Source organism: Garra rufa, chromosome 6, assembly GCF_049309525.1.
Source record: "Garra rufa chromosome 6, GarRuf1.0, whole genome shotgun sequence".
NCBI lineage: Eukaryota > Metazoa > Chordata > Actinopteri > Cypriniformes > Cyprinidae > Garra > Garra rufa.
This window is the reverse complement of record NC_133366.1, coordinates 28144177-28171779: the sequence shown is the minus strand read 5'-3', so window position 1 is coordinate 28171779 and position 27603 is coordinate 28144177. Positions and strand designations below refer to the sequence as shown.

The following is a 27603-nucleotide window of genomic DNA, read 5'->3' as shown; positions in this document are numbered from 1 at the left end:
AATCAGAGGTGGAGCTGGACATCAAGAGAGGTGGAGCTGGATGCCATTTGGCTCTGCAGTGAGCAGTACTTGGAATAGCGTACTCCCATGATGTTTCTTGGGAAAACCCTCCTACTGCAGCGGGGCGTGTGTTTACGTCATCACGTGCCGTCAGTGCCGCGCACTCGCAGACGTCTGAAGCGGGAGTAAGGGCGGAGCGCAGAGCGGTGAGGCCAGTGTCCAGTCGTATATATCTGGCTGCTGTGGTCATTCACTGATTCAATGAACGGTACAATGGCTGCATCGTCGAACAGGATCATGCTGGGCCCCCTCGTAGCTGCTATCGACCAAGGCACGAGTTCCACACGTTTTCTGGTAAGTCGCATCTTGAAGACATGTCATCGTGTTGTGGCGGAGCTTAAGTGGCTCTCATTCAGACAATGATTGGAGAGTCCTCCGTGCCCTTGCCAACATGTGCGGGTAAATATATCGAAGCCGGTTAAGCTGGAGTTGTCATACAAGTTACCCACGTGCATTACTTTTAGTTTCTGATTCTGCTTGTTTGCACGTTGACAGTTGAACGCTAAACTAATCCTTATAGGTAGCTTTCTATTTACTCAGTGCTTGTGTCTCAGAATATCTATATATGCAAGGTTTATTTTAATATACCGGACGTGATATTGTAGTTACGGGCTGTTTTTGACACTAGGCGAGTGAACACGAATAATCTTTGTTTTACCTAGTTACACAATGTTTGGATTTGAGCAGCATTACAAAGTTCAAATGTTTGCTATTTGATGTTTGTTGTGAACACTGGAACTTTTTAAATGACAGTTTCTCCATACAGTGTAAAATACATTGTCCAGGTAGGGAGTAGGTGTTGTGATTCTATTCTTGTCTAGTGTGTGTTTCTGCTGCTTAAAAAAAAGTTTTAATTTGCCATTCCACAAATTAAACAGGACAGAAATAGGTTACTTAAGCAAGAACTTTTTTGCAGTGTGATCAGAAGGTACAGTAAATTTATTTCCATATTCTAGTATTTGGTAGCAGAGCTATTCAAGCCTTAATATATTCTTTTGTAAAATGATTTTAAAAATAGTAGTGGAGATCTCTAGGAAGTTGTGTTTTCAAACCTTGAAGCATTGCTAATACAATGTGTGTTCCTTAAACTTTCTTAAGAAGGTCTGAGATGTTTACCTTCATAAAACCTGCAGAAATCCTGCTTGTGATGCTCTGTTAGAAATGTCACTGTTGGCTACTGTGGGTCGTATGTTTTAGATCTGACAAGGTTGTGCCTCTAACAGTGGACAACACAATTCAATATCTTCTGTTTGTGTGTCCAATAGGAAGACAAAATGCATATAAGAATGCATGTTTGTGTTAAAAGAGGGTGTGCTTGTAATTCCAGGGCCTGACAAACATTCCTGATATTGTTAAAATGTTGCAGACAGAATTGTTACTCAACAAAAAAGCTCAGAATGATGTCAAACATTGGTTAATTCCTTTGTAAGTAATTTATGGAAATTCCAGTTTTCAACATCACTGACATTTCACTGCAGTACTATGCTGATATGCCGCAGGTACAAGTCAAAGAAACACAACTCCTGTTTTTTTTTTATACCTGTGATTTCTGGTATTCTAATACTGTACATTGAACAGAAGCAGATTGGGTGGAAAAAACAAATAACTGACTCTTATATTATGAAAAACGTAAACTTTTTTGATAACTTAAAAGTTCTTTGTGCTTTTAATTATAGGTTTTCAATGCAAAAACAGCAGAGCTTCTCAGTCACCATCAGGTTGAGATCAAACAGAGCTTTCCTAAAGAAGGGTGAGTATTATGTCCTTTGTGTTGACACGCCGGTTCAATGGGGCAATGCATTGTGCAATAAAGTAAGAGTACAACTTGTGATTCAACTCACAAGTTCATAATGTTCATAGCTGAGTTGGATTTCTTCCATTCACATTGATTGCAAAGATGTCAGCTGTGTTCAGTTATGCACAGTGTGCTATATTTAAGAATCATGCGAATTTCATGTGGCTGGTTGGAGTGGGAACCAGTGTTGTTTTAGTATCATTGAGATACTGTTATGGTTTTTATTAATAGTTTGAATTTTTGAATTTGAATTTGAATTTTTTGTTAAGTTTCTTAGATTTTTTTGTTGTTGTCATTGTCTGTTGTTTTTATTAATTTTTAGTTAGTTTTTTAGTAGGTTAAGGTAAAAGAAAATGAAAATAAGAAATATTTTATAAAATAAAATTATATAAAAGTATCAAATTTATTGTCTTCCCTCAGCTGGGTGGAGGAGGATCCAAAAGAGATTCTTCAGTCTGTGTATGAGTGCATGGACAGAACCTGTGAGAAACTGACCCAGCTCAACATTGACATCTCAAATATAAAAGGTATCAAGACAACTGATTATTTCTTCATTCACCTTCTATTACTTGCTTGTTGTTTCTTTTCATTCTTTTCTTTTCACGTGTTTTAATCTGTCTACAGCTGTTGGTGTGACCAATCAGAGGGAAACCACCCTTGTTTGGGACAAGGAAACAGGAGAACCACTTTATAATGCTATAGGTAAGTAACATTACCTTCTTCCAGGAAGCAACTGGGAGTTTTCCTGGTGGGCTGCTAGACAATGTGAGCTGTCCCGTGCTACGCAAATGCATAAAGAATAAATTGGAATACATTTACGTATCCTTAGTTGACCCAGGCAAATGCCCGCACACCACACTTAAATTAAAATTATTTATCTATTTAGCATGCTCAGGCTCAGTGCAGCAGTGAAACAGTGCTTGTCAATGTGAAAATGATTGAGATGGCCAAACAAATTAAAGAAGGTGGGATTGACATTGTTCATATAAACAGAGCAGGAATTCCAGAACAGTAAGCAGCTGAATATAATGAGGCTAAATCTAGAAATATTGGCTGACTGATTACGATAAAAAATGTTAAACCAAGAGTAATATCCAGGGATGCAAACTAATGTTGTTTACCTTTGGCAGATTTTTCCAATTTTAATGTCATTAATGTTAATTATCACACTGTGTAATTCTTAATTGTGTGTAATGAGCAATAACAGAGTCATAGCCATTTTCAGCATATCAGGTGTAAGATAAAGAGTGAATGTTTGCATATTGTGAATGTTATTTGGCTTTTGTGGTAGCCTTTTGGTGATTTCACTTGTCTAAGGAAACTATTCATAGAACTCAAAGTGGGAGAGTTATCATCTTTAAACTTGGAAACTTGTGGCTTTCGCTCAAGCTTGTTGTTCTTTGGACAGTCATATATTAAAATAAAAAAAAATATTTGCAAATTGTTCAAATGCATTATTTTATTGTAAATAAGTGTTCTTCAACTATTTACTGTATTTATTTACTCTATTGTCTCTATTTTGGACCAAATAAATTCAAGTATCTTCTTTGAGAAAAGACCAGGGTTCATGAACTGCAGCAATTTTATTTTGGGTTTGTCCTTTTCAGGTCTGTACTTGAAAGGAAACCTCCAGTTAAGGGGTTAATTCACCTATAAATGATAAATCTGTCAACATTTACTTACCCTACATAATTTCAAACACATGTGGCAGTTTTTTTATAAAATAAAAAAAATAATTCTCTCTGTTCCATAGGAAATAGTGAGCAGGGACTGTCAAGCTTCAAAAAGAACAAATGTAACCTCTAGAAAGGCACTATAAAGACAGTCCACATGACTTCTGCACTTTATTCAATTCATAATCTTCTGAAACCATACAAGAGCATTTTGTTATATGGGCTGATTTTATAGTGTAATTCAACTTTAGTGACCCTGTATAGAAATGAGCTGTGTACAAATTATTTTATTTGGCATGTATTATTAAATTATAATTAAAAAAAATAATGTCAGTCATTCATGTTATTAAGCTTTTTTTTATTTCAGATAAAACAAAAAAAGCTCTATGCAACATTTCAGTTAGTCCAAGTCCAACCCCTGTATATGACCATAATTTTGTATATGAGTAATCAAATCTACTGCTTTAAAGTCTGGAATAAAATAATCAAAAAATTCCTGATTTGTTTGGTTGCGTTTAGTTTGGCTTGATCTGCGGACCCAGTCAACAGTGGAAAGGCTAATCAACAAAACTCCAGGCAGAAACAAAAACCACCTCAAGGTGAGAGTGACTTTTTGTAAATAAGACTGAAATTGTCTTGAACAGTTACATCCATAATCCATTAGTTTGTTAAAAAGTTATGTCTGACAGGAAGTTTTTTTAAATCCCCATGAAATCAAAATTGATGTTTCGGCTGAAGTCTGGCTATTTTAGCCCTGTCCCACCCTGATTTCTTGTTTTGATATATTTTGGTTTTAAACAATGAGAAAATCGGCACTTATCAAGCCATTTCTAACTGTATTAAGGTATTTTTATTTCTGTTATTTTAAAGTTGTCAAAAGTGAATCATATTTTTTACTTTTCTTGCTTCAAACAGCACAAGACTGGCCTACCCATCAGCACGTACTTCAGCGCAGTGAAGTTACGCTGGCTGATGGATAATGTGGAAAAGGTCCATGAAGCTGTGCTTTCTCACAGGGCCATGTTTGGAACAGTGGACTCCTGGCTTATCTGGGTAAGAGCAGTGCCAGTGTGATTTCACTTTTGCGTCTCTATAGAGTTTGTGTATACGTTTTTTGAGGTTTAAGGGGAAAAGAAGAAATCAGTGCATGGATTGGGGGCAATCCAAGATTGTCAGACTGCTTAATGATAACACTAATGCTTGCAGATACTGCAAAATAAACTCATTCACTTGGTCATGGATTGATTTCAGATGCTCTAATCCAGTGGGCCTCAACCACATTCCTGAAGCCCCCCAGTACTGCACATTTTGCATGTATTTTTAATAAAGCATTTCTGATTCAGCTCATCATCTTAGTAGAGATTCTAAGACCTGAAATGGATGTGTCACACAAAGAAGACATGAAAAATGTGCATTGTTGAGGGGGCTCCAGGAATGTGGTTGGAAACCACTGCTGTCTTCAGTATGAAGTGATCATGATGTAAACATTTTAACTTGTTTAAATGATCTATGATAACCACTACATTTTAGTGCCTGACGGGCGGGAAGAAGGGAGGTGTTCATTGCACAGATGTGACCAATGCCAGCCGAACAATGCTCTTTAATATTCACACAATGGACTGGGATCCAGAGCTCTGCACGTAAGTACTAATGTGCATACATACATTTTTTTTTATATATTTTTTTCTGGACCAATGTTTATTGGCATATTCAAATATGAAAAAGAATGTAGGATACTCCTCCCGAAAAAAAATATTCTGTTATCATTTACTCACCCTAATGCCGTCCTAAATCTAAATGACGTTTTTCCTTCTGAAACAGAAACAAATGTTTAAAATTTTATATTTTTCTTGTATAAATCTTTTGTTTTGTTTCAGAAGACATAAACTAGGGACATATTGACCATGTTTTTTTGTGTGTGTGGTTTTTGAAATTTACTTTTCATACATTGGGAACGGCAGGGATAGTAAGTAAATTATGAGATGATTTTCATTTTGGATATAAAGTATCTCTTTAAGACCTGAATATGCTTCTTGACTTTTAAATCTATGCTACACATTACACACTTGCCAATTTGTAAATGGTTACAGAAAAAAACTGACCATCATACACTAAATGACTATCAAACACTACCAGACTTTTTTTTTAGGTCATAATAAATTCCTGCAGAAGCATGCACCTTATAGCTAGGAGACGCCTGACAAATGAAAACAATATTGTTCTAAAATTTGCCCAAAATGTCAAACGTCATACATTAGTTAGACATCCCCTGACTCTGTGAAGTAGTCTGATGCTAAAAAGTCTTGTCTGTGTCTATCATTTTGTAGTGTATTCTAGCCTTTACTGTTTTTAAAGATATATTTATTATAACATATATTTCCTAAACAGATATTTTGATATACCAATGGAAATTCTGCCAAAAGTGAGAAGTTCTTCAGAGATTTATGGTTTAATGGTAAGTGTTTTACTGCAAAGAGAGAATTGCTTTTTGTACTTGTGTTACATAATGCATTGGTAGGATTCTGTTGTGGTAAATTTTCACATTGCTGTTAATGTGTCGTATTCAGTGTGCAATATAAGTATTACTTTGAATGCACGGCAAGAGAGAAATGATCTTTGCTCCAGAGCAGAGCCTGTTAAACAGTAACTGTTTATTCTTTAACAGTACATACACAAAATCCCCAATAACATCTTTCCATCTAAAGTTAAATTTACTGTGGAGCAGTCATTACACCATTTGGAGATTTTTAGTGTGTCCCTCTTTATCTTGATTATATTTTGTGTCCTGTGATCTCTTTGGGCTAACTGCTAGAAAATCAGCTCTAATCTGGTGAGTATCTCTAGCTGTCCATAGTGTCATGTCTGGGAAAACCTTGCTGTGTCATGCTGTCATCACAGAAATAGGTACATTTCCAATATGGGGCAAACATGTTTTTGATATTTTGGTTGTAAGTGCATTTTATATATTCTTGAGTTAAGGTCTTATTGGAAATGTACCGGAGGGTGATCTTGTCTTTGTTTTTCATTGTGTTTTGGCTTGACACCCGATGCACTGCCTGTTCTTCCCAACAGTTCTTAAAGTTCTTAAACTTTTTTATTTTATTTTATGGCTATGGTCCTTTTCTTTGTTGCCTTTTTTCGTTTGTATTTATTCACTATGGCTGAAGCCGCACCATCTTGATTTGTAAAGATGAACCAGCTTTTTTTCAAACATGTAGAGTCATTGATTCTTCCTTTCTGTGGAAGCAAATACTTGCAGCATACCGCAGCAGATAATTTGCCAAAGATGCTCATGTCCACTAAAATATTAGACTTGATAATTATTAATCTGACTCAAGTGTTTAAGTTTTGGCTTTAAGCAGGGGGCTGTATAATGCATGTTAATTATTCCATTTATTTGTATATTATTAAATTCTTCCCCTAATGTTTTACTTTTTAATATTTATTTGTTTTCTTACAGAAATCTGGCCCTTTAACTGGTGTCCCCATATCAGGGGTAAGATCATTAGATTATTATTAGAATGACTACGTTTTTTTTTTCTGTCTTGCTCCTATTTAGCTAACTTTTAGTTGTATGTGTATATAATACATTGTGTCATTGAGTTAATTTGTTGAGTTGGACAATTAAATTGACTATAATGAACATGAAATATAATGTCTTCAGATCATTAAATATAATACAGAAATTCACAAATACTTTCTGATGTCTTTAAAGTACCTTTACTTCTGTTTACAGTGTCTTGGTGACCAGTCTGCTGCGCTGGTGGGACAGATGTGTTTCAAGGACGGACAAGCCAAAAATACGTATGATTTTGTTTTGTTAATCTGTCTTCTCAGTTCATATGCAGTAGTATCACTGAGCGTATTCTGCTGTTCTCCACATAGCCTAAGTTGTCAACATGCAAAAATGTATACTTCGACTAAATGAGGATGTTGTGATTTGTGTATTTGATTACAATGTGTAACTTAAGTGTTTTAATTACAGTTATGGGACCGGTTGTTTCTTGCTTAAGAATGTAGGAACAAAGGTATTCAACATGCATATAGCCTCAAAATATTTTTTGTATTTTTTATTTTTTTATTTAATCTATATTGTCTTTTTTGTATCTTGAAGCCTGTAATGTCGGACCATGGACTTCTGACAACAGTCGCATATAAACTAGGGCGTGACAAGCCAGCCTGCTATGCACTAGAGGTAATGTTGTTGAATGTTGACATTGCTTATTGCATGTTCCTGACAGAGCATTTCTTACCAAAGCAATGTTTGTGTTTTGTTCATGTGGCAGCTATTCCATCTTTCCAAAACATGAAGAGTGTTCTCATAATTACTTTGTAAATTGGAGTGATGTAGCCAATCTTTCACCCTTGCTCATCTGGCGTTTTTTTTTTTCTTTTTTCTTTTTTCTCCTAGGGTTCTGTTGCCATTGCAGGAGCAGTTGTGCGTTGGCTAAAGGATAATCTCGGAATTATCCAAACCTCTACAGAACTAGGTGTGTTTGTGTAAAATGTATATTTATACCCTGATACAAGTGCATTTATCCGAGTTTGGAATATTTCATTTTAAACATTTCACTTTTCATCCCAGAGAAACTAGCTGCTGATGTTGGCACATCATATGGCTGTTATTTTGTCCCTGCATTCTCTGGATTATATGCGCCGTACTGGGAACCAAGTGCTAGAGGGTTAGTGACTGACACATCCATTTAAAATCATTTTTGTTTGATGTAAGCCATGTATAAACTCTAAAGCTTGAGAAGAGTGAGCATCACATTAGTAAAAGGCAGTAGAGTTTTATAAGATTCTATTGTGAATTTCATAATAATTTTCAATTATTATGTGAAGTCCATTTGCACTTTTTGAGTTATTACATGTGAAATATACAACAATGAACCTCTGTCTCTTGCTTACAACAGAATCATCTGCGGTCTAACACAGTTCACTAATAAGAGTCATTTGGCTTTCGCAGCACTTGAAGCTGTCTGTTTCCAGACACGAGAGGTATACCTTCATGAATTGGCCTCTGCATGATTATAAGTTCTTATTACATGGCTCTGTTGTTGAAGGAAATGTTTCTGTGTTCTACATAGCATCTGTGGTCTCTGCAAACGAATACATCATTTCTACTCAAATCTTAATTTTATGTTCATTTGTTTTATAAATAGATGTTTAATAAGCAGGATAATATACAGTCCAGTTAATTTACTGATTGCCCTGTTGAGGTTACTTTGCAGGGTCAGTTCACTGTATATTATCCCTTAATTTATTTTTACATTCTTAAGGATAGAGGTGCTTTCTAAATTTGAGTATGTCACAAGCAAAAATTGTAAAATGCTAAAGGATGTTCAAATTTGTTTCAGATTCTGGATGCAATGAACCAAGACAGTGGTATTCATCTGTCCCAGCTCCAGGTTGATGGAGGCATGACGTCCAACCGGTTACTGATGCAACTGCAGGCCGACATACTGTGTATCCCAGTCGGTAAGATGCACATAAATGTATTTTTACTGGTGTTTGTAGATGGGCAGAAATGTGATGTAATTTGTATTTATTTTCAGTAAAGCCGTCCATGCCTGAGACCACAGCTCTGGGTGCTGCCATGGCAGCAGGGGCAGCTGAGGGGGTCAGTGTGTGGAGCCTGAACCCAGAAGATCTCACAGAAGTCACTTCAGAAAAATTTGAACCCCAGATTAACCCAGAGGGTAAAAGAATCTAAAGTGCACCACACTCCAATTCATAACTAATGTAAATTGTATGTACAGTATATTTGTTTTGCTTAACACTTGCTGAGATTATTAAATTTGCAACATGTTTCAGTGTAATACTGACAAACTTTCAGATTCTGTCAGGCCATAACATTGTGTTCATAACTAAGGGTGTGTAGTTTGATTCTTTTGAGCTGGGCCAAAACAGCAAATGCATCATAGTCAATTTACAGTCTTTTTTGTATTTCTTGTTTCTTTATGAGAAGTGGTTTCATGTAATTTTAGAATAAAGGCATGTTGCATCTGTGCCTATCATGATAAAACCTTAACTTCAAATCTATACAAAGCATTTGACAATTTTAGGGTAATGCTTAATAAAGCCATTACACTGTAAATAAACCCATTAGATTTTAGCCGACTAAATCTACTGTAGAATGATATTTAGTCGACTAAAACTAGACACAGAAGTAAAACTATTCAGATAACTAAAATATGACTAAAACTAAATGGCATTGTTCAAACAAGTAAAAGTAAATTTTGCATCCGATGACTTTAATCAAGTTAAAACTTCTAAATCCCAAAAACTGGCCATTGTTTAGCACTCTAGTTGCAGATTAAATGTGACAGTTTTTTTCCTCTGTGCAGAGAGTGAACTGCGATATGCTCGCTGGAAGAAAGCTGTTCAGAGGGCTATGAACTGGGAAACCACAGAGCCAGTCAACAATGGAAATGGTGTGTTGTTTTTTGTTTGTTTGATTTGACTCAATTGACCAATTAATCAGCTAATCAGAGCAATACCTCTTATACCAGCTTATACAAATGCAATAAACAACAAAACATTACATGTAATTATGTTCTTGTTTTATATTTAATTTTTTTTTTTAATCTGGAAAAAAATAATCTTTTTTGCTTAAATTAGTTTGTTTCATTTCCCCCCAAAAAACTAAACAAAAAAACAGGCCCACAACTGTAGTCAAAGATTGATGTAGGTTTGTTGTAATCAATAACCAAAGGTATTGACCCAGAATGTCCAAAGTCAGGGGGAAGGGATGTTTTGCAAGTGTTTTTTTTTTTTTTTTTAAGCAGTGGTACAAAGTCCTTTTTCTTGATATCTATTTATATAAGTTATATAAGTTATTTATTATCTGGTTCAGGTAAAACATAACTGTAGTAAAATAAATATCCAGGCGAAGAATAAAGTATTTTTGGTTTGACAAAATCAGTAGTTTCTTAATTGTCCCACTTGTTTTCTCTTTCTTTCTACTGTCTTGCGTGACATGGACCTGTGTTCTGGACAATCAACAGAGGAGACTAGTATCTTCAGTAGTGTTCCCTTGGGCTTTTACATTCTGGGTAGCATGTTTATGTTAATTGGAGCAAAGTACATTGCAGGTCAGTGTGAGAGCAAGAGAATGAGAGATGGTGAAAGAGACAGATGCATGTTTTTGTATGTGTCCTGCTTAAAGTCCATCGGCCTGAGAGAGTGGTGAACATGAGTGTGCTCACAGGGTAACCACCACGCATTAGCTTTCTTTTAGTGGATGTCTTGTAGCAGTGTGAATGAATGGCGTAGAATAGCATTCTATGTGAGTCTGTAAAGAGGAAATTATAGAACAGGACCTGCTCATGTGTGATGGGATATACTCAACAACAAAAAAATCCACAGTTCGCAATTTTGTGGCTTGGTTTGATGAATTTGATGGGGGGGGGGGAAAGGTACCTGTTCTAAGAATCTCCCTGTCTGTCCCAAGCCTTTGCTGTCACTTCTATTCAGTGTTGGTTTTCCATTCTTCATAGTTTTCATTATTCTCTTTCCATCCAGTGTCACGCTATCTTAAACATTTGTGTGCATGCTGAAAACTTCTCTGCTTATCGGTTGACCAAACATGTCATTTTTGCTATTGTAACATTTTTCTAACATTTCTATTTTCCCCTCACTACAGCAGGGCAGAAGTAGAGGCGAACCTTTCTGCATTTCAGAAGATGGGAGATGAAGTCTTTAGAAGGTCCATGGCTTACCCCTTCAAACTCAAGATGTGCTAGAGTGCCCTTGGCAAAAGACATTCCAACTGAAAGTTGTTAATGCATTCTGCAGACATGGTACCTCAAAATGATAGATTAAGACCTTTCTGGCAGCAGGAAGTTTTATTGACCATATCTGGTATGATGACATCATTATTTCTCACATCCTCATTACTGTAGTTTTCACACACTATTCTCTAGAAGGAGCTCCATACTTGGATCCATACTACATACCGGTGCTGAAGCTGCTGTGGCTTGGTGTTTCTGGTATTTTGCATGTACGGTACATTGTAATGGAATTGTCAAAGCAACTCGGCTGTGCAAATCAGTTATTGTCAATTTAATTTTTTTTTTAATGGCACTAATGGTCAGACATCAACAGATGAGTATCTGTGTATGGTGGTGAAGTTTAAAATAGCAAGATGTACTATAAGTACAATTTAGTTACTTCTCAAACTTATTCAGGAAAAGTTTTAGTGCACTTTATAATGTATTATGCTGTTATGTGTAACAGCAAGGGAGCTGAACAATCTCATGTACATAATGTTGTGATGTTTTTCCTCCTCTTTTACAATTTCATATGCCTGTTGGAAATGTTTGTCGTTTTGTTGACAAAAAAACTGTGCATAGAAACCAAGTTAACCAGTCCAAAAACACTGTGGCCCTCCTGATAGAAGTTGCACTACTGCATTGCTTCTGCCTCCTGTAAGAGAGACCATTAATTGGGATGTCACTTGAGTAGTATTGAGTCAACATCTGAAAAATTACTGAGAATGTCTGTGTAATTATATTTGAACAAACATACTGTTTTGTTATCAATTGTAGAGCACTGTTTTGTCTTATTTTTGGTCAAGTCACTGTAATTTCATTTTTGAAAATGTGCGTGTAAATTACATTACTGTGCAGCTCAAGGAAACAATGATGTTAAAATATAAAATTAATTTGATAAAAGTATTTCCTTTCAGTTCCACAAACTGATTTCTGTTCAAATATCTAACTTAAATTTAAAAGGAAATAGTTGGCACCTGGTTTTCTATCATATTGATGTCTGTGTAATGAAGTGTCACAAGTTCCATGACAATGAACAATTTGTGAACAGATGTAAACATAAACAGATTTTTTTTTTTGCTAATTTTAATAATACAATTGCCAATTTAGTGGTCTTCTTTAATGCATAAGTTTGCATTTTTAAAAGCCAAGCATTTGTGTCATGAACTCTGAATGGTACTTCCTTGATTTGTCTTTGATTTGTGTACATGAATACTTGAAATGCACAAAATGATGTTTAAAAAATGTTTTACATAAGTAGCCAGTATTAAACTTAAGTAATTCGTTTTCTTCATTGTATGTGGTTTTTATTTTGAATGCTTGTTCAACAATCAAGATATCAAAATGCATGCTTTCACAAATTACATGAGTGATGCTTTGATGTTCATTAGCACATCTTGCATTTCAGTTTTTCCCAAGGATTTTCCAGTAAATTTACATCAATAAAATGTCTATTTCTTACTTTTAGTACTTCACTGTCTTTAAAATGCTTCTGAGGATTAAAAGAAAAGCCTGTTTAGTCTGTCAACATGCCAAATATGATATAGGCCTATTGCCCAGTTAAATTCAAGAAACTATGTTTCTTTTAAGATAAGATTCAAATCGTATTACCTAATCTTTAGCAGTGAATGACCGTTTCTTGCTTGAACACCGATGATTACCGGTTGCGCAAGGCTGGAAACCATATTTGCGCCTTCGCTGTTCCAGTAACAACAGGATAGTTTGCTCTTACAATATTTACAGCACAGTCGTAGTTTATTTAAAGTTATATTCATATAATACGTGTTGTTGGCTAATTATGAGTAAATTCACGACCTTCACTGAGGGAGAGTTCTATGAGGTGCATTTTGACTCGCGAGCGTATGTGAAGAATTTTTATTCCTGCTCAAGCGGTCACGCTGACGAGAATAATTTACTTACTTTCGTTTTGAGATGCCTTAGCAGAGTTTTCTCAGCGGGTAAGCAATCCCTATCAATCAATAACACACTATGTTCTATGTCTAGATGTTCTATTTTTCCTAAATAATTTGGGCACAAATGTTTGTTTTGAAGGAGAACATAAAGGCAAGCTGCTGGTCGATGTGGGCAGTGGTCCATCTATCCACAGCGTCCTAAGTGCGTGTGACCATTATGACGAGATCGTGCTGTCTGATTTCTCAAGTGCCAATTGCAGAGAAATTGAAAAGTGGCTAAAAAATCAAGAAGACAGTTTAGATTGGAAACCTGTGCTGCAGTACGTCTGTGAACTGGAGAGGAAAAGGTATATTTCTATATTATTGCTTTTGACATTGGCGTGGACACCCAGCGCCCAACCACCCAATTATTTTAGCATTTATGATTGAACTTTGACCGCAGTTTCATGTCATTAAAAGTCTTTATTTAAAGCTTATGGTAGCCAACATATTCATACTCCATTAACAGAGTTTTTCTAATGTTAATATGTTTAACAGACAGTACCCAGCAAACATTTGGACGTGTAATGACCGTTGAAAAGACGTCCGTCCGACACGTCCCGTCATGGTTGAAAAATAGTTCCAAAATGGAAGTTGAACCGACGTCTTTTCTGGCCGTGAATTCCACGTCTCTTCTGGCCGTGAATTCCACGTCTCTTCAGCGCGTCCCTGGACGTCAGAATTAGTCTTCTTCTGGATGTTTATATGGTGTGTTTATGCATAAGTGTAGGCATATAAGCCTGCTTATAAAATAATCATACACTAATTGTGTTAAATCGTAAACAGGCGATTTTGACGTTTACACATCTAAACTTGACAAAGGTTCTAAAAAGGGCCAAAATCGGCCCAGTCATACCGAAACGTCTAGATATAACACGTTATAATCACGTGTAGATCAAACAACACATTATTTACTTATACATTTAAGTACTTAATATAATTAACTGCATCTGAATATAAGGTTAAGGTTTGATACATGCAATTATGCATAATTTATAGTTATTACAGTAACTACATGTAACAAGGTCACTGTAAAATAAAGTGTTATATTATTAACATTTTAGTAGTTCATTACAAATGATCAAAGATAACGGGATGAACTAAAGTCACAATTTATTTATCACATTTATTTTATGGTTTTAATACAAATTCACCAGGGAAACAGGAAAAATTAACATGTTCATCACGAAACAAATTCAGTTTCATAACTAAATTTAAGGAATTGAGCTGTCACAAATATCTCCCACATCTTTTTCACCCGAAAACTTATTTTTTATAACCCCCACCCCCTGCTCTTCCTGGAGCATGTTTTAGATGTTCAGCCATAGCGCCATCAATTTCCGATTCCGTTGAATTGGGGTTCCACCTCTTCACAGCATCTGAGGGAAGAAAATATGAATGTAAAAAGCAAAAAGTTAAACAAGCACTTATTTTGAAAGTGTTTTTATCTATCAAACTAATTGTACAATGCAGTCGAACAAGACTTTTCCCATCCATTTCATGAACACATTAACCTGTGATATGAGTAACATGAGAACATTATATTTTAGTGGATTTCTCTGACACTCTACATGTCACAGTATTGAGAGCTTCTCTGAGATACCAAATGATTGAATGTTTCACCAGGATCACTCCCTCTTCTTAGTCTTCAAAAAGTCTAAAAGTAATGTAGTGACACTCTTATGGAAATAAGATAATTTGTAATTATTTAAATTTGTCTAATTTTTAAACTGTGTGTCATGAATCAACATCTCAAAAATGTTATGCATTTCAAAACAAAGTGACGACTTAATTCGTGATGCAGGATGTTGATTTCATACATGTCCACATATGAGAACACCGGGACTAAAACATGTTAATTATGCGTTTGGACATTCCTGATAAAAACAGGTCTTTTAAATAAGACACAAGGAACATACGATGTGTCACAAATTACCTTGTATTATATTATATAAAGGTGTAGCCTTGAATGCAGCCTTTTCCAGCTGGCCACCACCCTGCATGTTGAATTTTGCCATTAAGGCATTTGACATGATTCTGCGAAATAAACGATTCAGTCATAATATTAAAATGCATTGTAAGATCAGTATTACAAATTAGCAGTACTGTGCAGCTTGCCAATTGCATGCAGTGTTAAAACATACACTTTCACAACCACTCTCTATCATGTAATAAGTGCTCTATCCCTATCCAAAGTTTTTGTGACAAGTAATGACTCATTCATTTCTTACACTAACATTATGTTTTTATATCTTGTTTTAAGTCCTACGAACAACCTGATTTAGCACAGACATTACAACTTCAACACAAAAACAGGCAATTATATAAGTAGATATAGTGTGTGACAGAATTATAGTATTACCAAAGGTTGAGGTTATTATTGTGGATACTGTTACTATTGTCATTTTTTTCTGAGATACGACACAGCAAAACACACAAACAATGCTAGGTAAATACATACCTGTTCATACACAGTCTCTGACTGACATTCGGCCAACTCTGGACAGTTGCTGAACCTAAAAGTGACACCACAATCAAAATAATGTAATAATGTTTTGAAAACTCAAGAGCAAGACAGAATTGACAGCAAACAAAAACAATGGTATCGATATTGGCATTAGATTATCGATAAACAACTACTTGTACCTCTAATAAAAGATTTACAAACTGACTGTTTGCAAACTTTGCTTTAATGAATTTCCCATAAATGACCTGCGTTTCAAACACCATATAATATTCCTTACTTTCTGATGGCATGGGGTAATTATCTGGTTCCACCTATTTGAAATTGTAAAACACCAAGGCAGGCTCCACTGTACCCTCGGATTCTGAGCTGCTGTCCTCTTCCGCTAAGGCATCAAATCGTGCCTTTCGACATCTCCACTTTCTTTGATAGTCAGAGGACATGTTTAGCAAATCTGAAATTACAAAATACTTTTAAAGCACTTATTGAAGTCAGCCATGCTCAAATTAATTTACAGATTTCAGTGAATTATTCCTGAGCTCCTCCTACAGTTTTAACATATCACAGTTTTTCCATTGCATTTATTTTCAGAAATAAACTTTCAGAATGCTACATCTGAGTAGTACTTTTTAATTTAATCTTTAAACATGTTTAATCAACCGATGTGCTCTTATGTGCTGCATGTCATTGATATCAAAGTACATATATACATTTAACTATTGTTTTTTTTTCCTTTAGCTTGCCTAATAATAAAGAAAAAAAAAAAATATATATATATATATATGTGTGTGTGTGTGTGTGTGTGTGTGTCAATGCATATAGTATACTGAATATATAATTTTTAATATATCTCATACAAGTCATTAACACAAACACACTTTAACATTCTGTGATAATGCTTACACATAAAACAACAAATTGAGAAAACTTAAAAATATTCGAAAGCTGGCTACTTCAACTTTTAAATTTCATAAACTTTTTATTTTGCCACAGATGAGTTTCTTTTTAGGGTTAAAAAAGACCATAGCATTAAACATTACCTTTTAGCATACTAGCTAACTTTAGCCCAACTTAATTTAACTTGACAGTGTGCTTATACTTGCTTTTGGTTCCTCCGAGTAAAACAAGTAAAAATAAAATACATTAATAAAATACCTCAAAATGTACTCACCCATCGATGAATTTTTAATGATTTGTAAACTCAAAAAACTCTCTCCTCCTGTACGTTTACGGCTCACTCCTCTTCTTCTGGTGTTTTTGGCGATTTTGCCAAACCAGCATAAAAAGATGCATTACCGCCACCTATTGATCTGGAATTTTGAGTATACAAGCTGTCATATCTCGAGATAATCTGCTATAGAGACACCATATCGGGAGATTTGTAACAACATCTTGGCAGCAGTTTTTGCATCCAGCTCAGACTTTAAATTGTGACTTTATGAATAACTTATGTATATAGCCTATATATATTTAATAATTAAAAACGAAATAATTAAATCATATTGCAATGTATGGGAAACTGGTGGAATAATGGGTAGCCTAAATGCAGTGATTTCACACTTAACTACAAGCAATTTGTGAATAGAATTTGACATAAAACAAGATGTAAAACAAATGGAAGTTTTTTAAATAAAGATTTCCGTGCTGGTTTGCATGGGTCTTACTAAACGTTTAAAGGACGTCAGTGGACGTCTATTAACAACCTCTTAAGAAACTACTTTGGGCACTTAAATTAATTACTGTAGTATGCCAATGTGAATGTAAGCACAATTGCTTTTGCATATTTCATAAGGATTTTAAAGAGGTTGACGATGGACTATAAATACACGTGTAAAAGACGTCACCTGCTGGACGTCCTTTCACAACCGGGTATATTTTGAACTACACTCAGCTAAAAGTCAAAGTAACAACTTTACATGCAACCACATATAATTGTAGACATGTACAAATGCATCTGAATGCATTTTTAAGAAATATTTTGTGTTAAATTTTTTTGCATATTTTGTCGTCCTACCGCGACTATTTTTGGCCAGGGACAGGACGTCGCCGTCGGACCAATGTTTGCTGGGTAATTGCACAATTTTGATTTTATAAACCAACAACTTTACAGCAGCATCAGAGCGCTGGGTGTCTCATTAATAAATTAAAATTACTTTATTTTAATATAAATCGAACTGGACCCAGGATAATTCTGAAAGAAAACACTACTGTTGCTGTAACGAACAGTATCTGTGTCACAAGGAGGGTCAGACTGAGACGTGCGGATCCATTTGCAGCATTTATTTAGAATCGTCAACAGGCCAGAATAATCACCAGAAAACAGGAACAACGTAGGTAATCCGGGAAACAGTTCGATAGACAGGGAATGGTCGCAATGGCAGGAAGCAGGAATCGTCAACGGGGTACACAGTCCAGAGTCATACACAGATAATCCAACACAGAGAAAAACGCTTAGAATTACGACCATATGGAACGATAAGACCTCGCAAGGAAGTGTGTGTGTCTGTGGCTTAAATGCATGTGGGTAAATGTGAAACAGGTGTGTGCAGCAATCAGTTCAGTGGGAAACAAGGAGCAGCTGTGTGCAGTGATTGGTGCAGTGGCTTATGGGGATTGCAGTCCAGAATGTGTGTGCAAGAGTTCATGATGAGAAGACAGACCAGATACATGACAGAGCCCCTCCCCAAGGAGCGGCTTCCAGACGCTCGAACCACATAATACAACCTGGAGGGTGGTGGAGCGGAGGCGGAACAGGGGGAGGGATGGAGGGCCAGGTCCATGTAGGGGTACTGGAACCCCGAACTGAGGCGGAGCCGACAGAGGGAGAAGCCATGATGGAGGAAGGGTTGGCTCCTGCATGGGGCCGACCGACGGAGGTGGAGCCGGTGGAGCCCGAGGCGGAACCGGAGAGTCGATGGTCCTGGGCGACACAGAGGATCCGGAGGGCCAAGGCGGAACCCAAGGCTCTGGCGACCCCGGCGGAGATGGAGGTCCGGAGGTACGCAGCGGAGCCGGAGTGACAGAGGATCGAGGCTGTGCCCACGGGAGGGAGGAGGTCCACAGAGCCGGCAGGACGGAGTGACGAGGCGCAGCCGGAGAGACGATGGAGTCCGGAGGAGCTGGTGGGCCGACGGCCGACAACGGAGACGAGGGAGCACAGAGCCGGGGTGGAGCCGCAGGGTCGGAGGGCCGAGGTGGAGTCCAGGACTCTGAGACTGGAGGTGATGGTGAGGGGTCCTTCAGTCTGGACACCGATGGAGACTGGCAGTCCCACGGCAAGTCCTCTGCACCGAAGGTGGGATGTGGGTGAGCAGAGGGACTGTCAGGAGACAGAGGTGGCGGAACTGGAGCAGCAGGGAGGGTGGGTGGGAACAGTCCATGCATGAGCTCCGTGACCAGAACTGGGCAGACAGGAATCTCAGGACGACTGGATGGAACCAGCGGAGTCTCTGGAAGGCTGGGCGGAACCAGCGGAGGCTCTGGAAGGCAGAGCTGAACCAGCGGAGTCTCTGGAAGGCAGGGCTGAACCAGCGGAGTCTCTGGAAGACTGGGCGGAACCAGCGGAGTCTCTGGAAGGCTGAGCGGAACCAGCGGAGTCTCTGGAAGGCTGGGCGGAACCAGCGGAGTCTCTGGAAGGCCGGGCGGAACCAGCGGAGGCTCTGGAAGGCCGGGCTGAACCAGCGGAGGCTCTGGAAGGCCGGGCTGAACCAGCGGAGGCTCTGGAAGGCCGGGCTGAACCAGCGGAGGCTCTGGAAGGCCGGGCTGAACCAGCGGAGGCTCTGGAAGGCCGGGCGGGACCAGCGGAGGCTCTGGAAGGCCGGGCGGGACCAGCGGAGGCTCTGGAAGGCCGGGCGGGACCAGCGGAGGCTCCGGAAGGCTGGGCTGAACCAGCGGAGGCTCTGGAAAGCTGGGCTGAACCAGCGGAGGCTCTGGAAGGACGGGCTGAACCAGCGGAGGCTCCGGAAGGCTGGGCTGAACCAGCGGAGGCTCTGGAAAGCTGGGCTGAACCAGCGGAGGCTCTGGAAGGACGGGCTGAACCAGCGGAGGCTCTGGAGAACTGGACGACCCCAGCGGAGACTCAGGAGGGCTGGGCGTCTCCAGCGGAGACTCTGGAAGAGCAGCCATCTTGTGCAATGGCTCTGGAAGGGGGCCCATCTTGAGAGCAGACTCTGGAAGGGCAGCCATTTTGCAAACAGAGTCTAGAAGGGAGGTCATCTTGTCAAGAGACTCTAGAAGGGAGGCCATCTTGCTTACAGACTCATGCGGGTCCATATTGTGATGCTGGAGAGTAAAGCTGCTGGATCCTTGTAGTGGCGAGGTCTTCTGTCACAAGGAGGGTCAGACTGAGACGTGCGGATCCATTTGCAGCATTTATTTAGAATCGTCAACAGGCCAGAATAATCACCGGGAAACAGTTCGATAGACAGGGAATGGTCGCAATGGCAGGAAGCAGGAATCGTCAACGGGGTACACAGTCCAGAGTCATACACAGATAATCCAACACAGAGAAAAACGCTTAGAATTACGACCATATGGAACGATAAGACCTCGCAAGGAAGTGTGTGCGTCTGTGGCTTAAATGCATGTGGGTAAATGTGAAACAGGTGTGTGCAGCAATCAGTTCAGTGGGAAACAAGGAGCAGCTGTGTGCAGTGATTGGTGCAGTGGCTTATGGAGATTGCAGTCCAGAATGTGTGTGCAAGAGTTCATGATGAGAAGACAGACCAGATACATGACAATCTGACTGACTGAACTGACCTTTTTTTTTTATTTTTTTTTATTTTTAGATTTTTCAGCTAACTGTTTGCTTTGTACATTCAGTTTAATCCTCAAGAATCCTTCGGGACAAATTTGGGCAAAACCATTTTTAGTTTTATTTTGAATAGTTTCCTTAATCTGAGCGGTGCAAGAATGTGGTTGAAAAAAAATATATATATATTTTAATTAAATTAAAACTTAATTTCTCCATGGACAAAAGTGTGCACCTTTATAAAATTAATGGGAAATACTATAATTTAGAGCATTTTTTTTTTAATTTGTCCAGTAAAAATAAATCCAACACAATGCAGATCATACATACAAATAAATAAAGGGGTTAGTCTATACAATATTGTCAATGGAGCAAACACTACACATACAAACAAAGCATTGAATGAGCCTAATAATAGATAATAGAGAGTTTTATAAAAATTAAAACAAATTCAATCCAAGTCACTCGCACATACAGAAACAAAGAAGTCCTACCACAAGATAAAACATGTAAAAAAATGTTACTTGCTAGGTTTATTGTTTATTTTACCTGTTTGGTAACATTTGGTACCATTTTACTTTCTTATTAATTTCTCTGTCTCCTACTTTGTCTTTTCCTTATAGCATGGAAAGCATATTTTGGCATCTTTGTATATAGTCTCACCCAAAACAAATGTTTTTTTTTTTTTTTTTTTTTTTTTTTTTTTACTCTACAATTTTAAACTTTTAAACTCTAAAACTTAGGATGTTAAGTTTGTTACAACAATGGTTTATAGATTTCTAGCCTATATGCAGCCATGGAGTAAATCAGTAAATCATGGAGTAAATTATATTTTTGATATTTTTATGCCATCATATGTCATCAAATGTCACCAAAGTCAAAAGATTTGTAGGTTTTGGCTGTCTGAACTTACTGGAAAGATTTTCAATCCAAGTCACTCGCACATACAGAAACAAAGAAGTCCTACCACAAGATAAAACATGTAAAAAAATGCTACTTGCTAGGTTTATTGTTTATTTTACCTGTTTGGTAACATTTGGTACCATTTTACTTTCTTATTAATTTCTCTGTCTCCTACTTTGTCTTTTCCTTATAGCATGGAAAGCATATTTTGGCATCTTTGTATATAGTCTCACCCAAAACAAATGTTTTTTTTTTTTACTCTACAATTTTAAACTTTTAAACTCTAAAACTTAGGATGTTAAGTTTGTTACAACAATGGTTTATAGATTTCTAGCCTATATGCAGCCATGGAGTAAATTATATTTTTGATATTTTTATGCCATCATATGTCATCAAATGTCACCAAAGTCAAAAGATTTGTAGGTATTGGCTGTCTGAACTTACTGGAAAGATTTTTTTTTTATTATTATTAATTCATTAATTTTACTTAAGTAAAATAAATATTAAATAAAAAATAAAATAAAACATTTTTTTACATAAAATTTTAAGAGGTAAATAAATAAAATAAAAGCACCAAAAATCACCCCAAAATTGCATAAATTGATAGTTTTTATTTGACCGAAGACAGTGATGTGACATTTTTGGGAACACTCCTGAGACCTTTGTGTCCAAATTTGTCTACGGAAGACCAATTAAGGGCTGTTTTACAAAGGATGCTTGAGGGTTAACAGCATTAAGTTAAAGTTGCGATCGCATTATTGGTAGGGACATGTTCTACATCCTTGGTATTGTCACAAGGAGGGTCAGAGACGTGCGGATCCAGTTGCAGCATTTAATAGGTAACACAAAACAAACAAACACAAAGGGGCAGGCAGAAATCGTGGTCAAAACAGGCAGAAAGGTCGGGGCTGGCAGCAAGAATCAAAACACGGGAAGGAGTCCAGGAATCAAAAACACAGGAAATCAAACACGGGAATAAACGCTCGGAAATAATGACCAGATGGAACAATAAGACTTCGCAGAGTGGCTGTGTGTGTGAGAAGCTTAAATGCAGTCAGTGTGATGAGGTGCAGCTGTGAGCGGTAATCAGTAAAGTGAGAGCAGGTGAATGCAGTGATTAGTGCAGTGGCTTGTGGGGAATGAAGTCCATGAAGTGTGGTGCAAGAGTTCATGATGACAGGATAGACCAGATACGTGACAGAGCCCCTCCCCAAGGAGCGGCTTCCAGACACTCTAACCACCTAATACAACCAGGAGGGTGGTGGAGCGGAGGCGGAACAGGGGGAGGGATGGAGGGCCAGGTCCATGTAGGGGTACTGGAACCACGAACTGAGGCGGAGCCGACGGAGGGAGAAGCCATGGTGGAGGAAGGGTTGGCTCCTGCCTGGGGCCGACCGACGGAGGTGGCGCCGGTGGAGCCCGAGGCGAAACTGGAGAGTCGATGGTCCTGGGCGACACAGAGGATCCGGAGGACCAAGGCGGAACCCAAGGCTCTGGCGACCCCGGCGGAGATGGAGGTCCGGAGGTACGCAGCGGAGCCCGGAGGAGCTGGTGGGCCGACGGCCGACAACGGAGACGAGGGAGCACAGAGCCGGGGTGGAGCCGCAGGGTCGGAGGGCCGAGGTGGAGTCCAGGACTCTGAGACTGGAGGTGATGGTGAGGGGTCCTTCAGTCTGGACACCGATGGAGACTGGCAGTCCTACGGCAAGTCCTCTGCACCGAAGGTGGGATGTGGGTGAGCAGAGGGACTGTCAGGAGACAGAGGTGGCGGGACTGGAGCAGCAGGGAGGGTGGGTGGGAACAGTCCATGCATGAGCTCCGTGACCAGAACCGGGCAGACAGGAATCTCAGGACGACTGGATGGAACCAGCGGAGGCTCTGGAAGGCCGGGCTGAACCAGCGGAGACTCTGGAAGGCCGGGCGGAACCAGCGGAGGCTCTGGAAGGCCGGGCGGAACCAGCGGAGACTCTGGAAGGCCGGGCGGGACCAGCGGAGGCTCTGGAAGGCCGGGCGGAACCAGCGGAGACTCTGGAAGGCCGGGCGGAACCAGCGGAGGCTCTGGAAGGCCGGGCGGAACCAGCGGAGGCTCTGGAAGGCCGGGCGGAACCAGCGGAGGCTCTGGAAGGCCGGGCGGGACCAGCGGAGACTCTGGAAGGCCGGGCGGAACCAGCGGAGGCTCTGGAAGGCCGGGCGGAACCAGCGGAGGCTCTGGAAGGCCGGGCGGAACCAGCGGAGACTCTGGAAGGCCGGGAGGGACCAGCAGAGACTCTGGAAGGCCGGGCGGGACCAGCGGAGGCTCTGGAAGGCCGGGCGGAACCAGCGGAGGCTCTGGAAGGCTGGGCTGAACCAGCGGAGGCTCTGGAAGGGCAGCCATCTTGTGCAATGGCTCTGGAAGGGTGACCATCTTGAGAGCAGACTCTGGAAGGGCAGCCATTTTGCGAACAGACTCTAGAAGGGAGGTCATCTTGTGAAAAGACTCTAGAAGGGAGGCCATCTTGCTTACAGACTCATGCGAGGCAGCCATCTTGGCCGGGAACTCAGGAACAGAAGCCATCCTGGCAACAGGCTCAGGAAGGGCGGCCATCTTGTGAACAGGCTCTGGGTTGGCAGACATCTTATGCTGTGGCTCTGAGCTGGAACTTACTGTGGGAAGATGGTCCTCCTCCACAATTCCCACAGTAAAAGGAGAGCCACACAACAAAAGAGCAAGATCCATATAATATTGCAAGGTCCAGTTAGGTTCAATCATGGGCATGAGTGAAGCCCATGGCTCTAAGAGTCCTCCACAGAAAAAGATCATTAGGCATCCATCATCCATAGTAGACTGATTAGCCAATTCGATGAAGTCCATCGTATACTCCTCAATAGTCCGCTCACCCTGCTTGAGACGCATGATCTGTACAGTGGGGTTCGTGCTGGAACCGGATAACTCCACAATAGCTGCTGGATCCTTGTAGCGGCGAAGTCTTCTGTCACAAGGAGGGTCAGAGACATGCGGATCCAGTTGCAGCATTTAATAGGTAACACAAAACAAACAAACACAAAGGGGCAGGCAGAAATCGTGGTCAAAACAGGCAGAAAGGTCGGGGCTGGCAGCGAGAATCAAAACACGGGAAGGAGTCCAGGAATCAAAAACACAGGAAATCAAACACGGGAATAAACGCTCGGAAATAATGACCAGATGGAACAATAAGACTTCGCAGAGTGGCTGTGTGTGTGAGAAGCTTAAATGCAGTCAGTGTGATGAGGTGCAGCTGTGAGCGGTAATCAGTAAAGTGAGAGCAGGTGAATGCAGTGATTAGTGCAGTGGCTTGTGGGGAATGAAGTCCATGAAGTGTGGTGCAAGAGTTCATGATGACAGGATAGAACAGATACGTGACAGGTATATTGGGTGTTTCTTAAAGTAGGCTATGGTATGGAAGCCCGTTTCCGCCATAGGATAAATAATAAGAATAATACCAATAATAAATCAAACAAACACATTTTAAAAGGGTAATTGCACATTTTCTCACGTTTCCCCTTAGAATTCTGAGTTTAACATAACGTGTTGCAATTTTAACTTTTTTTTTCTTTTTTCTTCTGAATTCTAAGTTTACAGTTTTCCTCACAATTACATCTCACAATACAAACTTACCTTTCTCTGATTGTTTTATTAGAGTTTCTTGCATTATAAATCTTATATTTATATAAAGTTTCTCAGAATTATACTTAGGAATTTTTTTGTGGCAGAAATGGACTTCCAAACTATGTTGGCCTTGTTTTTTTTTTTTTAGAAAAACACTCACTCTCAAAACATCTTAATTGATTAATAGCACTGTATAACCAAGTTACTAACTAATTCCACTACTAAACTAATTCCACTAGTAAAACTGTGTAAAGAAACACCTATTTATAAATATGAGAGCCTACATTTTTACACACCAAGTTCCTAAAACTTTTTCGTATTTTGTTCTAATTTATTTATTTTATGGCAGCCCGTCTGAATTGGAGGCTACACTGAAGAAACGAATCAAAAAAGTGTTACAATGTGATGTCCGGTTGGAAAATCCATTCTATCCTCACACACTGGAACAAGCTGACTGTGTCATTACATCTCTGTGTCTGGAAGCAGCGTGTAAAGACATCCAAACATACTGTCGTGCTTTACATGGGCTGACCAAACTTCTGCGTCCTGGTGGACTTTTGGTCATGATAGGTGTTCTGGGTGAAAGCTTCTACAAGGTGGATGAACAGCTCTTTTCTTGTCTTAGACTGAGTCAGGATAATATTAAGGAAGTGCTCAGTGGTTTAGGCTTCTCAATCAACGAGTTTACTATACTGCCTGCAGAAGACAGGCAGAACAACGCTGTGTCTGACTTTGAGGCCGTTTTTCATCTTGTAGCGAGAAAACCCTCTGAGTGAGAAAGCAAACAGAGAGATTTATATAATACAACAAAACAGTTGTATTTAAAGCTAGAGCACACCAAAATAAATTCCTTTTTATAGCCTATGATTTTTCTGCTTATTAATAAATCCACTGTAGAAGATTTGGCATTTTAGATTAGTTTTGAGTGCATAACTCTTAAAACTTTTATTGTGTTTTATCATGTAAGGCTTTTAAAAAGAGGGATCATAACATTGATTTTGTTTAAAATGTTTGCTTTTTTTAAAATGTACTAATGAATACATTTTTCTAAGTAATAAACACTACTATGCAATCTATTTCATGATATTTGTTCTTTACACAAATAATACAAAAGAGAGCTTTGTCTGTACACTTGGGCAATATTAAATTCATCCAAACATTCCTCTCTAAACAATTTTAATAACTGAAAGCCACAACAATACAACTAACACCACAAAGAAAATAAACCAAGTATAAGTATCTTGGAAATAAACCAAGACCAAGCTTGTATTGTATTGTACTGTACAGTATTGACTCCAGGTCATAGGCATCTTTTGTTGGTACCACAATCTCGCCTGCAACACTGGGGAAACAAGTCTTTGCATTATTACCTTTCAAAACTGCTTCTATGTTAGCTGAATTCAAATCCATGTTAAAAACGCATGGTTTTTCGTTTGCTTTTTAATCATTTGTACTTGTTTATGTTTTCATGCTTTAATTTTGCTTTTCACTTTTACAGTTGCCATCAAAATTATTCAACCCCCTTGACCTGCAAGGCATTTTGTGGCAGAGAACAACATTTTGTACAAACCATTCAACAAAGGCATCAGTACACTATTAGAGAAAGTTTAATACACATTTGAGTAATTCTGAAAACGCTAGTTGATGAATAATAATAACAAAAAAATCGAATTAGTTCTAAACGTTCATGTCCAAAATTATTCAACCCCCAAATTTGGTGAAAAATCTTTTATTCTTTAAAACCGCCAATAAACACTGCTTAGAAGCACTTAGAAGCTTCTGACACCTCTCTACTGCAATCTTGGCCATTCCTCACCTGAAAATCATCTTTGGTTTTCACTTTGCCCACTGCTTTCTTCAAATTCAATCAAATATTTTCAATGAGAATTAAATTAGGAGTCTGAACGTGCCACTTAAGAATATTCTATGACTGATCCCTGAACCAAGCATTCGTAGATTTGGATGTATACTTGTCCTGCAGGAAAGTCCATTGATTATTAGCTTCAGTCTTTCACTAAAGGCATCACAATTCTTGCCAAAATGGCCGGATACTTAAAAAAAATGTATGATGTCCTTCATACAGTCAGGATTTCCAAATTTTGCTACAGTAAAACAACCATATAACAGAATTGGTCCACCTCAATGTTTGACTTTGGAGATGGTGTTCATTTGCTCATAAGTTTTGCCCTTTATTGCACCAGACATACTGCTGATCCATGGGTCCAAAAAGTTTCAGTTTGGTCACATCACAAAACACAAAACATTCATTTTCTTTTTATTCTCTATCTATCTATCTAAATTCATTTTAGTATAATCAAGTCAGCGTTTTATGTTCTTCATTCGGCAAGATGCCCCAACATGAAAGCCATGCAGTCTCTGGGGGGTGGAATAATTTCAATTGCAACTTTATGTACAGCGCTTTGACCAACTACATTGATTTTAAATGTGCTTTATAAATGAAACTGAATTGAATTGAATGATACAGTCTGCTTTACATCAGAATAAGTGTTCCAAACGTACAATTAAATCATGAACTGACTGGTTCTTGCTCTCTAGCAGAAATTCGTGACTCTCATAGATTTCAAATAGACATTCATTGATGATAATAC

General features: G+C 38.9%; 2 protein-coding genes and 1 long non-coding RNA gene across 6 annotated transcripts; 2 read left to right on the top strand and 1 right to left on the bottom strand.

Annotated features, from left to right (window-relative positions):
• The first annotated feature begins 184 nt into the window (after positions 1 to 184).
• LOC141337360 (glycerol kinase) lies at positions 185 to 12599 on the top strand. Of its 4 annotated transcripts, XM_073843161.1 has the most exons (21): positions 185 to 354; positions 1737 to 1810; positions 2276 to 2382; positions 2480 to 2557; positions 4048 to 4127; positions 4444 to 4581; positions 5059 to 5168; positions 5917 to 5983; positions 6341 to 6358; positions 6989 to 7024; positions 7265 to 7332; positions 7514 to 7556; positions 7643 to 7723; positions 7940 to 8018; positions 8114 to 8210; positions 8442 to 8526; positions 8886 to 9006; positions 9084 to 9227; positions 9876 to 9962; positions 10536 to 10622; positions 11174 to 12599. In XM_073843161.1, the coding sequence occupies exons 1-21, from the start codon at positions 262 to 264 to the stop codon at positions 11185 to 11187; spliced, it is 1707 nt and encodes a 568-aa protein (XP_073699262.1). In that variant the 5' UTR covers positions 185 to 261; the 3' UTR covers positions 11188 to 12599. The 4 variants fall into 4 exon arrangements, with proteins under 4 accessions (XP_073699262.1, XP_073699263.1, XP_073699265.1 ...); XM_073843162.1 differs by lacking the exon at positions 6341 to 6358; XM_073843164.1 differs by lacking the exon at positions 10536 to 10622 and having other exon boundaries at positions 11177 to 12599.
• A 381-nt stretch (positions 12600 to 12980) lies between these two features.
• LOC141337368 (nicotinamide N-methyltransferase-like) lies at positions 12981 to 26061 on the top strand. Its single transcript, XM_073843177.1, has 3 exons — positions 12981 to 13258; positions 13353 to 13560; positions 25344 to 26061. The coding sequence occupies exons 1-3, from the start codon at positions 13099 to 13101 to the stop codon at positions 25768 to 25770; spliced, it is 795 nt and encodes a 264-aa protein (XP_073699278.1). The 5' UTR covers positions 12981 to 13098; the 3' UTR covers positions 25771 to 26061.
• On the bottom strand, positions 14349 to 16390 carry LOC141337379 (uncharacterized). The gene is made up of 3 exons (XR_012355744.1): positions 15714 to 16390; positions 15189 to 15289; positions 14349 to 14631 (listed from the first exon to the last, which is right to left on the bottom strand). It is a non-coding gene; the product is annotated as an uncharacterized lncRNA (long non-coding RNA).
• Positions 26062 to 27603: the final 1542 nt, after the last annotated feature.